Consider the following 14,624-nt stretch of genomic DNA (forward strand, 5'->3'; position numbering starts at 1 on the left):
AAATAGCTAAAAAAGTAATAATAATAATAATAATAATAATAATAATAATAATAATAATAATAATAATAATAATAATAATAATAATAATAATAATAATAATAATAATAATAATAATAATAATAATACATTAATAATAAACAAGCACAAAAAAATATATATAATAATTTCTCATGGCGCTTTTCAACCCGGAACCAATGTTCACTAGTGGAACGTTTCCTACCGGAACGTTAACCCCGCGCTCCGCTCTGTTTACATGCCGCATCCAACGTGGGTCGGTGTCAGAAAACGAGCATTCATGAATAAATAGAAATAATTCAGCACAAATCTAGGATAATTACATAATTTTTTACCGGCAACAAAATGGGTAAAAAGCGTCAAAGCGATGACACGGCGGAGGGAGACGTTCCGGCGAAGAAAGACAAGTTACTAGAGTTTAACGGGACTGTCTTCAAAAGCATGCTGAAAGATCCGACACAAGCGATGAAGGGTTTGTGGCATTTTTTATTTGATGGCTTGTTTTAAAAAGTAGTCGCGTGAGCAGCTTGAGCAAATGTTTCTCCTAAATGGGTTTTTGCAGGACTGGAGAAGTTCATCTCAACAGCAAAGAAACTGCCCTGCCCAGACCTGTATGATGTGGTTGAAGGCTACATTAAAATCTCCATGGAGTGTGCAGACATTTTTAAGCTTTTGGAAGCAGAAAAACAAGCTGAGAGTGAGGTGAGTGAGTGTCTCTTATTCCAGCCGTACAGTTGCCAAGAGAAAGAAAGTTGCAGTAATAAGTTCATTGGATAACTTGAATGAGACCAGTGAAAAAGAAATCAGAAATATGTCTTGAAGAGCTTATAGCCTTATGCACCTTTAATAAATAAATATATTTGAAGAGGACAATGCCATTTATTTACACTTGTGTTTCGGTTCAGCACCTGTAATCCAGACTTGTGTTATTCAATTAATATGATATATAGGATATTTTACAGTCCCAATCAAAAGTTTAAGACCTGTTGAAAAATGAGGTAAACAAAGTAGAACTTCAATACACAACAAGAAGAATTGGGAGTGAGACAAACAAAAGGTTTTAAGTAACGCTTTTGTTGAAAACAACAAGTAAACTGAAATAGGCTTTTTGCAGCTGTTCAAATGTTTTAGACCACATTCCTTTAAAAGGCCAAATCTGTGCCAAAATGTGGATTCAATGTCATTTTCTGCCAGATATTCACACTGTCATGGGAAAGCAAAAAAGCTTTCTGTTTTGAACATGGTCTGATTGTGGACCTGCATAAGCAGGGCTTCTTACAGCGCCATCAACTCTGAGCAGCAACAAAGTCATTTTGAATGTGGTCCTAAACTCACAACTGAGTTGTTTGTGAGAGACTCTGCAGTTCAAACACGTTAGATAATGTCATTGTTGAGTGAATTCATGAATGAAGTGAGTCCCCAATTCGTAAAACAGCTGCATACTTTACTTTAAACTGTATTTTTTTGTATTAATAAATAAGTGCATTTTTTCTGGAAGGAATTTTTCAATTTTCCATTCACTTTATTCCTGTTTTGAAATAGGCATTTCAGCTTTGCCACTTCATTGCTATGTTAATACAAATATGATTGATCTCACAGCTCTAGTTGATTTGATTTATTTGAGTAATTATTTACATGATTTATATTAACATTGTCATGTGAAACCAAAAATAATAACTCAAAAGGAGTTGGCCGAAGCAAGAAAGCGTATAAGTTATGAAGCATTCTTGAACATGTGTTTTCTCTCTCAAACCTTCCTCATGCAGCTGTAACTCTCTCTTTCTCTGCAGTCGATGCTGATTTTTGAGAGTCTGGAGATGATTCTTCTGAGAACAGCCAGCGATCTCACTCATTTCAACACAGTGGGAAACGCCATCGTGAAAAAGACCGTTTCGAACCACATGAAGATTCTCCTGGGTTCTCTGCACTCCAGCAATCACAGGTTATTGTAACTAAATAAAAAAAAAAGATCAAATCAACAGCAATAAAACAAGTTCTAAACATATCTCTAAACATATCATGCTGCAGGTTGTTTTCAGAAAATGGCTCATTTCTCATCTGTGCCTTTATTAAATTGCCTTTCCTTTTCCCCGTCTTGCAGATTTGTACGTCAATGCCTCAATTTCCTGTCTGCGCTGGTGGCTCAGGGCCCAGAAGCCGCCAGAGAAGTCTTAAGTCACATTTATTCTTACAAGGCAGTGTCCGGGCTCGCCAAAAGGAGAGATAAGCAGGTTAGTGTTGCATAATTCTTGTCAGGCTTTTGTGCTGTACTTAGATGATTATTTTCCTTCTATTGAAATCTGTTTTAGGGGAAACCTGACGTGCGCATGGCCTTTGTCCAGTTTGTGTTGTCATTCTTGGTTTCTGGAGACAACGCCACCATCGGACAGATACTAGAAGTAAAAGGTACGGGAAGACTCAATAAGTGGATTTATATGGAATGAACCAATGTTTTCGAGTTTTTTCTGTGCCGTAATGTTAGTTAGTAGTATGTTATTAAGGTGAGACACAGCAGGTGAAAACGGTGGCCAATGTGGAGATTTTTAGCAATTTAAACACATAATTTATCCATTCATTATGAATAAAATACACCTATGTCTGTGTTGCAAGAGAGAGAGAGAGAGCAAATGTGGCTCTTTTTTGCAGGTTAACCTCTTAAAGCAGTACTAAGTAACTCTTGCTCCTAGAGGCCATAAGCGCCACTGCAGGTGTCGTAGCAAGTTGCGATTTTTTTACTCATTAATTGTCCGTGAGAGTAAATACTACGCTGACAGAAAAGGCTAAGGGACAGAGGGATATTGTACATTCAATTACACAATGGAAATATTTTTTTTCACTAAATCTTGGCTGTAATACTGTTTAAGTGGCGCTAGCCCGCAGTTAGCTTTGCCCGTTAGCCTGTTAGCTTCTTCTTCATAATACCATTAATGTGTATTGGTGACTCCAGTCCAGTGGCAGTCAAGTTGCAAACATGTTTTTTCTGGCCAGAGACACCGGGGGGAGATGATAGACCCCCCCCAATCATCCCATTAACACTTGTATTACACCTACAGGTACTACGGAAAGGATTTATTAAGGTAAACGCGTTACTTAGTACTGCTTTATCTATCCAATTCTAAAAAAAAACATAGCGTCAACTAGCGATGCAAACGATGAGCAACAAAAATGCAGCAAAAATGTGAGGAAAACAGAAACACCACAAAAAAGTGATAAAAAAAAGTAAAATAAAACATCAAATGACAGACAACATGGCAATTTCTTTTTTTCCTTATATTTATGTCAGTAATCTGCAGCAAAAGTTTCAAATTGATATCTCTAAATATTTCCCCCCCTATTCATCTGCAGCGTCTCACCTTAAGGAAAAGCTGAACTTTGCCTAATGCACTACATTCGTATCATGTTTTATTGTCGTCATATTTTCTTCCTTGAATAGAATTTCTGCCTGAGATCTTGAGCACCGGTTTGAAAGAGGACAGACTCTCTATCGTCAACTTGATTTTGTCCACGCTCAAGAGCAGGGTGAGTCAATGCTTAAATCAGAGGTTCACAAACAGCTCACACCACAATCTTCCAAGTACCACCACCAGGCCTCAATCTAGAGCAAGTCATGGTAAAATCGGGACTAAAGCAGGGTTTCTGTGTGCCATTAAAAAGCATTCTGACTACATTATCTTATTATCTGCATTGCTTCACTGTTTTTGCTGCTGACTTTGTGTTTTTGCAGGTCGTTCTGAACAAAAGCCTCAGTAAGACTCAGAAAGTTCGCTTTTTCACACCGGCCGTTCTGGCAAACCTGGCGTCGCTTTATAAATGGAACGGGATCGTTGACGCTGCCACTGAAGAGGACGCTGTGAGTCGATTTATCTGTCCACAGTTTCTTGTTTATTTGATCATTTACTTTGATTTGTTGCGTTCGTGTATGTGTGTATATAAGATGGAGGAGGAGTCGGCGCAGAGTGGAGCCTCCGTGGTCCGGGACCTCGTGCACAGTTTCCTCATCGACCTTTGCTGCTCTCGTAAACACGGCATCAGTTTCCACGACGCGAGCTTCGGCACCGCTGGCAGGTCGGGCACACTTTTACAAATGACCCACTATTAAAGTTTAGCGATCAAGTGAAAACATACATCTTTGTTGCAGTGGTCAATTTGAGATGTTGTTTTTAGGTGATGTTTATTTTTTTATGATGTTTTGTGGAGTTTTTGTGGAAATTACTCCAGTGGTTCCCAAACTTGTTGGAGCCGTGTACACCCTGAAGCTTTCGGTGACGAGTCGTGTACCCCCTACTTTAACGCGATTGCAAACACTGGGAATACCACATGTAATATTGTATTTATTTCCTCACTTATTACAGTGAACTCAAGCAGCTTTTCCACAATCAGTATTTTTTTGCTCGTCTGGGTGTTTAAAGGAGCTAAATGCAAGTCATTTTATACCCACTACTGCCACCTCAGGTCTTACGTGTAACTGCAGCTTCTATATTAAGCTTGTGCATTACGGTGCTTCGGACCCGAAGTAACACCTTTTTGAGTGACAGTGCAGGATTTTCGAGGCAGTTGTGGTGAACAGGTCTGAGCTCATTCTACACATTAGGACATGGCTGGAACATGTAGAGGGAGGAAAATACTTAGTTTTAAAGGGGGGGGTATTATGCAAAATCGACTTTTTCAAGCTTAACATGATGTTTTTATGTCATTCCCTCATTAAAAACATGCCTGAAGTGTTGCCATGGCACATTCACGTATTTTTGAGTAATCTGTAAAAACTCTGATGGCAGCCATTTTAGGGATAGGTTTGCCTGAGTCCTCCTAGGAACGCCCCCACCTCCTGGAGACGCCTCCGAGCTTTCGTCACCAGCCGAGTAACCAACCACTGCTCCTCAGCAGAACCCCCTCCCCACTGATGCCACAGACAGCGTGTGGAGGGGGCGTGTTGGAAAGAGTCAGAGGTTCTTAAAGAGACAGAGGCCTATTTCAAGACATTCGCTACAGCCATTTTGAGGAGCAATTTTATACAAGGCAGTTATTCTAATTTACTGACCAACAGAAGGTTGCGTCATCATTGTAGTGTGCTATAGACTGGTGCTATGTGATTGAAAAAAGCATAATACCCCCTCTTTAACATTTTTAAACTTAAACTAAGGCTATTAAGAATGTGTAAATACTAATTTTTTTATGAAAATAAAAAATATATATATTTTGAAAACAGGCTGTTAGTGTGAATGGGTAAAGCTGAGTGTTTTGCTTTGTCCCAGAGACCAGCTCATTCTGAACATCAGACTCCAAATGCGCTGGTTTAAACTTTTGTTAAAGCGAAGATCGTGTATCCACATCTTTGCACGTTAATTTAAATGTGTGTCAGATACAAAGCTACGGGTTTAGTGGCAGATGTGGGGACGACCACAGATGCTTCTCCTCCTCCTCTCGCTCCTCAGATCAGAATGAGAGGAAAACTTCTGTTGTAAATCAAAGTCTCCATCAGTCTGACAGCGCACAGGCTCCTCTCTCTATATGACAGATATTACAGAAACATGTATCAAACTTTGGCGCTGTTCACGTTAAAGGTGCTGTTGTTGTGCTGTAGCAAGGGCGGACGCAGCCTCAGCCGCGCTCCCGGTCTTTGCGCACTCGGGTCCAGAACAAGCTCCTCCACATCTGAATTATCAGACTCTGTCGCCTGTATAAGCGAGTTTCCCGTGCGGCAGTTGAACGGGTCAATATTGATCAGATTGTGATAAACCTTTTTATTTCCTCCAAAATGTCTTTGCGTACGCGTACCACAGTTTGAGAACCCCTGTCCTACGCATTTCCATTCACAAATACTGACATGTTAAATCCATCCACGTGATGCATGGAATCACTCAGACAAGACTCTGTAATCCAAATATGGCCATTTTCTTTGTGGAAGACGTCAGCCATGGAGATTTACACACACATTTGCATACTTTGCAAAATTTAAAGGCCATTTTCTCTTGATTTTTATTTATTTATTTCACTTTTGCATTTTTTTTAATTCATTATTTGCACCTTATAATGTTTGTTGTACAGCAAAGGTAAATGGTCTCAACATATTTAGTGCTTTTCTACCTTTATCAGGCCCAAAGCGCTTTACAGTAAGGAACCAGTCACCCATTCACTCTCATTCATACACCAGTGTACACAGACACTGGGGGCAAGTAGTGTGAAGTGTCTTGCTCAAGGACACAACGACAGTGTGCATTTGCAGGAGCTGGGATTCAAACCCACGACCTTCCGATCACGAGCCGACCAACTGCGCCACCATCACGTGCTACATAAATAAAGTTGACCTCGACATTGACATTAGCAGCTCCTACAGACTCCAAACTTTCCATCTTGGACTTAACAATATTATTTTTGTTTTTTTTCCTGAAGAGTATTTTAATTAACAAATTCCTTGCCTGATTTATTGAGATTAAAACCCCCCAAAACTTGGCAAAAGTGTTATTTTTACTAATAACTCACTTGCGAAGTCAAAAACTAAACAAGATCCAAAATCCCATTTGAGTAAATCTTTTTAATAAATATGTCAGCAAAAAATATCATAAATTTTAACCTTTTATGCAAAAATACCACTTGCAATAAATCGTTCACCAGCCTTCATATTTATGTGAGGGATCTTCTGCAAAGTCTGGATTTCTCTGAACTCACATGTTTCCCTTATTTACCTTCAGCCCTGATAATAACCAGGTTGATGTTTTGTGCAGAGCTGGGAACCTGGTCCTCCTCCAGTTCCTGGTGGGCCTGCGACAGGCCGCAGACGACGCTCTGGTGTCTGAGCTGCTGGTGCTCGTCCTGAAGGCCAGCCCTGACGTTCTGTCCCGATACTTCAAAGAGACGCAGCACTGCTACACCCCGCGCCTCAAGAGCGCCTGGCAGGACAACGTCGGCCTCATGAAGAAGGTAATTCTTAATTTCTGTGATTGTTGTGGGCAAGAATGCCAGATTTTGTGGGCAATTTTTTATCTGCTTAAAACAATAGACACTGAGAAATAAGAGAAGACTCCAAATAAGCGTTGTTTTAAATTGTTACATCACCTAATAAAAAGAACCCTGCCCTGTCCTCCGCTCAGCTGTGACTCCACATCAGTCTGATAAAGAAGAGCCATGACTGGGATGATGCAAAAGTCCTCGCCGAACCTCGCTTCAGTATGAATTAATTAAACTTTACCGGCTCCATGGAGATGTGACTTAAGGCAGCAGAATTTGAGATTGTAACTTTCTGTGTCCGAGGGCCAAAATGAAAAAGTGCCTGTGGGTCGCGGGCCAAACACAGTGATGTCAAGCGTGAAACACATATAACTGCAAATAATAATTGTTACTTTACTTTATTTTTCGATATACATTTGCATTTGCATATGATTCTATCTATGCTACATTAAAACAAATGGTAACTATGGCAAAAGCCTGTATCTACAGTGACTTTACCTCATTCATTTAACTCAAAGAAAATGCCATATCAGATCATTTTGAAAGTGTCAGTTCAGCATCAATTCTTTTATAAGTCCATTTTTAACCAGCTCCACTGGCTCCCCATCAACCATCGCATTCAATACAAGATCCTTCTCCTCACCTTCAAATCTCTGAATAACCTGGCCCCTCCTTATCTCACTGAGCTCCTTCATGTGCCTACTCCCTCCCGCACCCTCTGGTCCTCCTCTGCCCCTCAGCTGTCTGTACCTACCGCCCACTTAGCCACTATGGGTGCTCGAGCTTTTAGCCGCTCAGCCCCTAACCTCTGGAATTCACTCCCTGCTGAACTTCGTCAAATGACCTCTCTGCCCCTTTTTAAATCTCACCTCAAAGCCCACTTATTTAAACTTAGCTACTCACTTTGATGTGTTTTTATTATATCCTGTTATGATTTTATCACTGTATCTCATGTAAGGTGACCTTGGGTGTTTTGAAAGGCGCCGACAAATAAAATGTATTATTATTATTATTAACATGTGCCTTTGTTGATGTCAACAGCCTTTGCAATAAAAGTTTGAAAACTGGGAGTTGATGCTACAACGCTCTGTGATTGATAAACACCAAGGCCAAGTGTGTCCTTAACTTTGCGATAGGAGTGAAACAGCGCCCCCAATTTGACGATGGTGGCCAAACCGTGTACTGCATCCATATTTACCATTGAGAATGAATGGGAGAGAGTTGGTATTAATCATATGTGGTGCAAAAGTAGGTCAATCTCTGGCCCGCGGCCCCACTTTGGGCGCCCCTGCTCAAAAGAATAGTTGCGATAAAGTTGCGGGCTTTTGGAAAAAGTTGCAGTGCCGCTCTGATTTCGCGGAGTTTGCTTGGGTAATAGTTGCGATCACAAAACCCTGAAGGGACTGACTTTGTCCTTTCAACTCGAGACTGGCTGCAGATTTCGAGTAAGGACAGGTCGGCGATTGCTCTGTTGTTTGAAGGATTGGATCTTTTTGTACTTGAGTTCTATCGATAAAGACGCACTGGTTTGTTCCGTTGTTTGGCGCGTGTGACACATCACATTCGTCAAATAATAAAAGTCAGTGAGAGCGATGTTATCTTAAAACATCTCAGGCTAAGTTTGGAGCAAAGAAAACAAACAATAGATTAATACAATTACATTTGTTTTTTCCCCGTCAGTGCGTCCTCACAATGGTTAATGAAAGGATGTAATCTCTCTGTAATACAATCGAGATGGACAATCAGTGTTTGTTTGGGTTTTGTTTGAAAGTCGTTTGTCATTTCTTTCGCCCACAATAAAGCTTTGTTTACAGCCCGGTTATTGTTGCTGTTCTGTAATTGAATCTCAGTCAGACTCTTTGTGATTTCAGATTTACGAAGCCCAGCCTGATATTTCCACAATTTTCCAAAGTCAAGAAGTCGTCCCGACGGCGCGGCTGCTCAGCATGATCCACGTGCTGTCGCTGCCTCCCGTCTGCAACAAGGCCTTCTTCACCCAGGGCCTCAATGTAAGGAAGTGCTCATTATTATCACTGATTCAAAGCACCTTTTACCTTACATTGTAGTGCCGCGCTGTATTTGGGATTTAGCTGTCGAGTGTATTTGTGATTTAGCTGTCGAGTGCCAACAATCCAGACCATTTTTCATGATATTTGTAGAATAGTTTGAAAGTTCTCCGTAGGTGAAAACAGTTTAATTCTACGTGCCTCAGTTCCTGAGAAATCTAAGCTAAACAGAGGCTAATTTTGATCAAAATCACTTTTTTTTTTCTAGAGACTGAGATAATGCGTGTTTTATGAAACACTCTCCTTTCTTATTAACTCCTCTCTCTTCTTTGGACGGACACTAAAGTTATGTGAAGAGGCAAATGCCTAAATATTTGTTTCAAGTCAATTTTCAATGAACATTGTTGACACGTTTTGAAGCACCGCGTGTTCTCGATCTCTTTTTATCGCGTGTGCATTCAAACAGCCTGGTTCTGGATTGAAGACTTCAACAGGATGTTTCTCTGTCGTCCTTGGACCGATTTTAACCGTTTAAAAACTCAGAGAAATGTAAAAAAAAAAACTGTTTTGATCTTTCCATAGGAAGCCACTGCTTTGTCAAACGCACTCCAGAGAGCGAGAGAGAAGTGTCGGGTTTACAGCTGTTTACTAAGCAACACCACGCCCCCTCAGACTAAAAAAATAAGAAAATTATTTTTTTAAAGTTGCCTGTAAATGCTCATCGTCTCCATTGTTATGCATATGTACAGTCCATACAGAAAACCTACCAGAAACCCTAAAAAACCTGATATGAAATTGATCGCGTTATAGAGGCCGACAAGATGGAAAGTAAAGGTGCTAAGTTAACCACCCACACGGCCTCTGTGTCACTGAGAAGTGAAAAACGAAACATAAAAAGTTGTCTAATGCACCTTAAACCATTTTGAAACCTAAATTCACAATCTCTGGTTTGCACTACGTATCGAAATCGTGCAACTCTACAGAACTGACACAGGAGCTGGGACCAAATACCATTACCATTGAAATGAAGGAAATTCAATCAAATTCAAATGCAGAGTGACTCACACAGCTTATTTTTAATGTGTGTGGGTTTGGGTCGGCAAACTGAGACCCATCTTTTGTAGGTTTGATTTACATTGCATCAGCCACTCTCCTCTTCTTCCAGCTCTCCACCACAGCGGCGCAGCTCACCACCTTCTCTGTGATGAACTTCGTCCTGAAGCGAGCGCACAGGAACCTTCAGTGCCTTCAGGAGCGAGCGGAGTGCGGCTCAGCGGACGTGTTCAGCGGAGACATGATGACAGACCTGGTCCAGCTCTACAGGGAGAGCCTCAGCAGAGTACGGCCTCACTGTCACTGTGATCCTCCTGCTGTGTGGGACCCAGAAGGAAACGTTTTCATGTTGTGTTTCAGATTCTGCCTGATATGACGACCATCGTGGGGAAATGGCAGGCCCTGAGTAAGAAGGAGAAAACCGAGAGCGACGGGAAGACGGCGAATGAGGGCGCTGAAGAGGCTGGGGATAAACAGGCACAAGGTCAGGAACAAGGTTTATACGGGGCAAAAGTACAACAAGTCAGTAACCTCTTAACTCCCACCTTAACCGAGTGCATTTTCACCAGTTTTACCCTCTCAACTGGAGAGTTTACAGCCTATAGGCCATATTAATGCCTGATTTGAAAGTTAAGACCTAACTTTCAAATAACTTTCCTACAAAACTGATAGAAGATTTTCCTCACATATTTGCCATACTGTCGTTACTTTTTTGTCATATTTCTGAAGCCTTTTCATTTCTTTTATGTCACGTTTTCATCAAATTTTTGTTGTTTTGGTCACTTTTTTGGTTGCTTTTTTGGGACGTTTTGATTGCGTTTTCATCCTTGTGTACGTCTCTTTGTTTTTCCTCGCTATTTTGACACTTTCTCCAAGAAGCTTTTAGATTTGAGTAAAGCCAAACTGGAAAAAATGTGCTCAGTTCAGGTGAGGTTTTTGAGGTTAAATGGATGGTGCTAAAAAACACCAGACCTTAAAGGGACTATACCAATGGGCGAGGATCGCGCCTCTGTATGGTCCTTATGGCCTTAACTGCCATATAGATTTAATCAGGTGTTTCATGTCCCTTTTTGGTTTGTACAGTTCCCGAAACAGCGGAGGTGATTCTCCTCAAAGCTCTGATCCTGCAGGTCATTTGTCTGTATCAGAAAGTGGTGCCTCACCTGGTGGCTCAGTGCAAGTTTGACTTCAGCAAACTGCTCAAAGGTAGAAAGTCTTTTTGTCTCAGTTTGAAGATGATTTACTGCAGGTGTTGCTTCTCTAAATAAACGTAAATACCTTCAGGGATCCTGTCGGAGAAGGGCCTAAAGGAGGAAGTGCCTCCGGTTCTGCAGGTCCACATCCTCCAGCTGGCTCTGGAGCTGCCCTCATGCAAGTTCTCCTGGTTTCGCCTTCAGGTGAGTTACTATCGACCTGAAGGACGAGACTGTTTGTGTGGAGATTGGAGATAGTTACTTTCCCCCAAAATAACAGTCTTGCTTCTTTGAATATTGAGCTGATATATAAAGGCTTGTGCGTTCATTTCTATGACTTTCAGGAATCCGCAGACAGTGAATCCTCCTCCTCAGAGAAGTCGGTCCTGTTTCAGATTTTGAACATGTTTGTCAGCAGCAGCAGCAGCCACTTAAAGACCTCCACCCGGATGCTGGTTTTAAAGGTAAAGCTCTATTGACATTTCCTTCAGAAATATAAGATGTCTGTGTACAGTATAATTTCATAAACACTCCCTTGTTCTCAGGTCCTGAAGGATAGCGGCGTTTTCGAATACACGGCGGCCGAGCTGGAGCTGTGGCTTGACCAGCTGACGGCTCTGGAGACGAGTCAGCGGGAAACTGTCATCCATTTCCTCGAAAAGGTGAATGTTTTTCACTTCTTTACAATCAAGCAGTTTTAAACATCCACATTAGGGTTTCTGTAGATTACATGCATTAGATATTTTGCTATTGGTTCACAGTGTACACTTTAAAGACTTCAAAAGACTGAAATATAAATGAACTTAGTCAAGAATTACAAGCATTTCAGAATGTTTGTTTAAACCAGTGGTTCTCAGCTGGTTTGGCGTTCACCCTGGGATGACAAGCGGCGATCTTTGATGTTCTTTGTTTAAAACTACAAACTGTGCAGTAACTTATATGTTTTTTACAGGGATTACCATTGCTATTTTTAGGTCTGTTGATGCACTTTAGCTGAAAACAATAAATATATATTCACAGTCAGCAGTTATTTAGGTTTTTTTTTTTCCGGGTCCTGACCCACCAGTTGAGAACCACTGGTCTAAACTGCAGGTTTAGCAGCACTCTATGGCTCTAAGTCATCTCAACAAGAAAAGTTTGAAGGAAAGTAAAGCAGAAGTGCAACAGATAGATTTAATGAGGTATCATGCAAAATTACCTATTATAATACCTGTTATAATGTTGTTCTCATCAAAAACAGACCTGGAGCTGTGTTTCCACACTCTTGCATCTTTGAGAAATCTTTTGGGTCTTCACTGGTGGCTTTTTATAGGTGCCCTGTGGCAACTCCCAAAAAGCTCCTCTTGAGGCCCTACTGATCCAAGAAATGCTTTCCTCACCCCTCCATCTCTTACTAAAAGGCCCAATACCTGAGTTTTTTTATTGTTTTGAAATGAAATGTGCTTTAACCTGCCTTAGTATCTAGTTAGCTCATTCTTTTGTGGAAATAGTACTGTGCATCTTGTTAAGCATTTGCATTGAATTCATGAACTCTTGAACTTGGAAGTTTTCTAGCTTTTCTGTGAATGTGACCCCGAAAAGTGACCCTGACAGTTGTGAAATGTGCTCATGAACTTGCCCTGTGAAGAATTGGAATGCTACAAATGTTTTGTTTTGGACCACAACTAACAATTTAATTTACTAACTTCCTCTTTCATTGTTTGTAATAGAAAAGATCAGATATTGGGCCTTCAATCTCTAATTTAAACTTAATCCTTCGCTTGAATATCAGGTGGTGAATCTGTCGGATATTTAGTTTCAGCTGCAAAAACCATAATACCTGCTCTTACATGAGGTAAAGTATAACATTTCTGTTTGCAGGTGCTGGTGAAGCTCGTGTCCTCCTCACACATTTACACAGACAAAGTGGCCGCTCTGGTGCAGGAGGCGGCGTATCTCCAGGCCAACCTGAGCGGGCAGGAGGGAGACGCCGCCAGTGTGCCCGTCTCTCACATCGACGGTAACGAATAACCAGACTTTGTATCATGGCACATTTTAAATCCAAGACATTTTAATCTTATTTGCCTGTGTGGTCAGATGTGCTGGACATGCTGGACGTGATCATGGAGAGCAGTGAGGGCGAGATGGAGGAGTTTGGACCTCCTCTGAGCGAAGACCTCATCCTTCAGACGTTTCCCTTCAGCGCTTTGGTGCCCGCGGCGCTGGAGTCCAGAAACAGGCTGGCACCGGACAAAGGTAAGCCCTTACAGTGGAGATTCACCTGGAGGTTTGTTCGTTTTGTATGTAAGTCTGCAGTTTGATTTTAAAGACATGAGTGAATGTGTTTCTGTCTGTGTCTCCTCAGACGTGGTGTTCCAGTACCTGAGCGCGGTCCTGTCCCGGGTGCTGCACAGTCAGAGAGACCCCCTGCCCCTGTGCCTGGCTCTGCTGCAGTACGATAAAGACCTGCAGGCGTCCGGAGCCGCCCCTCACTCCTCTGTGCTCCGCCTGCAGCGCTACTACGCCAAGTGGCTTCCTCCGCAAAGCCACGAGGAACTGGTCAGTCACACTAAAGTAAAGTTTGTACCACTCATTTTGGGATTAAAAATGTAACTAAAGGGAAAAACAGCAATAATAAACATTAGAGCTGGGACAATACACTTTTGTTGCGATACGTATCCTGACACAGAGGGCCCGATACAGATTTGTTGCGTATTGCGATGCTTGTTATTATATTATAATTGCAATACTTTACCCTGAATTAATTGAGTAAGTGGTTAGATAAATCAGTCAGACATTGAGTAAAACATTTGGAAAGTATCCTCTTTTGTTTAAACCAATCAAGGGCCTCACAGGGCTGCACCGAACATTAAGGCAATAAAACAGCAATAAATATGACAATGTAAAGTTCAGGTGAATGAAGTATCCAGGCAAACATAATGTCCAATAAGCGTCGGCAGCAGGAGTCGACGAGCGACGCGGGTGTCCCCTGTTCTTAGACTCTACAGCACGGTAAGCTCAAAAACCCGGCGGGAGAAAAGAGAAACCTTGGGGAGAACCACAGAAGATCCACTCCCATGGACGGACAGGCTATAGACCCAGGGCCGAAGGATCCCTCAGCAGACGGGCCACGATTGCAGACCGTCCAGTACTCAGATTCCAGAATGCAGGGTTCCTTCGTTCGATCTAGACACTAGGCACTCGAGGTGGGGAGTGGGACAGGAGACATAGTGAATAGTGATGAACAGACTACAGATACATTAAATATTGTATCATAATAAGACAAAGTCTGCAGTAAGAACAAGAGGAGAGCGCTCAGTGGACCGTACTTCCCACAGCAGTGTTCCTCCTAAGGCAGCTTTACTTCAGGCTGTGGGTCAGAGCTTTACCTAACTGACCTGATCAGCACCAAAACAGGTATAAATCATATCAA

At 41.7% G+C, this 14,624-nt stretch overlaps 1 protein-coding gene across 1 annotated transcript in view; it reads left to right on the forward strand.

Moving 5' to 3' along the window:
• The first annotated feature begins 253 nt into the window (after positions 1 to 253).
• Positions 254 to 14,624, forward strand: part of urb1 (URB1 ribosome biogenesis homolog) — a 38,417-nt gene continuing 24,046 nt past the window's right edge. Inside the window, exons 1-19 of the mRNA XM_079575337.1 lie at positions 254 to 487; positions 578 to 717; positions 1,806 to 1,957; positions 2,117 to 2,246; positions 2,325 to 2,421; positions 3,449 to 3,534; positions 3,740 to 3,865; positions 3,950 to 4,080; positions 6,738 to 6,933; positions 8,832 to 8,969; positions 10,132 to 10,305; positions 10,380 to 10,503; positions 11,103 to 11,225; positions 11,304 to 11,416; positions 11,557 to 11,676; positions 11,758 to 11,874; positions 13,073 to 13,211; positions 13,289 to 13,447; positions 13,557 to 13,750. Coding sequence (XP_079431463.1) covers positions 361 to 487; positions 578 to 717; positions 1,806 to 1,957; positions 2,117 to 2,246; positions 2,325 to 2,421; positions 3,449 to 3,534; positions 3,740 to 3,865; positions 3,950 to 4,080; positions 6,738 to 6,933; positions 8,832 to 8,969; positions 10,132 to 10,305; positions 10,380 to 10,503; positions 11,103 to 11,225; positions 11,304 to 11,416; positions 11,557 to 11,676; positions 11,758 to 11,874; positions 13,073 to 13,211; positions 13,289 to 13,447; positions 13,557 to 13,750 — 2,586 coding nt within the window. The 5' untranslated portion in view covers positions 254 to 360. The remainder of the gene's footprint in view (positions 488 to 577; positions 718 to 1,805; positions 1,958 to 2,116; positions 2,247 to 2,324; positions 2,422 to 3,448; positions 3,535 to 3,739; positions 3,866 to 3,949; positions 4,081 to 6,737; positions 6,934 to 8,831; positions 8,970 to 10,131; positions 10,306 to 10,379; positions 10,504 to 11,102; positions 11,226 to 11,303; positions 11,417 to 11,556; positions 11,677 to 11,757; positions 11,875 to 13,072; positions 13,212 to 13,288; positions 13,448 to 13,556; positions 13,751 to 14,624) is intronic.

This window comes from Gobius niger, assembly GCF_951799975.1.
Source record: "Gobius niger genome assembly, chromosome: 1".
NCBI lineage: Eukaryota > Metazoa > Chordata > Actinopteri > Gobiiformes > Gobiidae > Gobius > Gobius niger.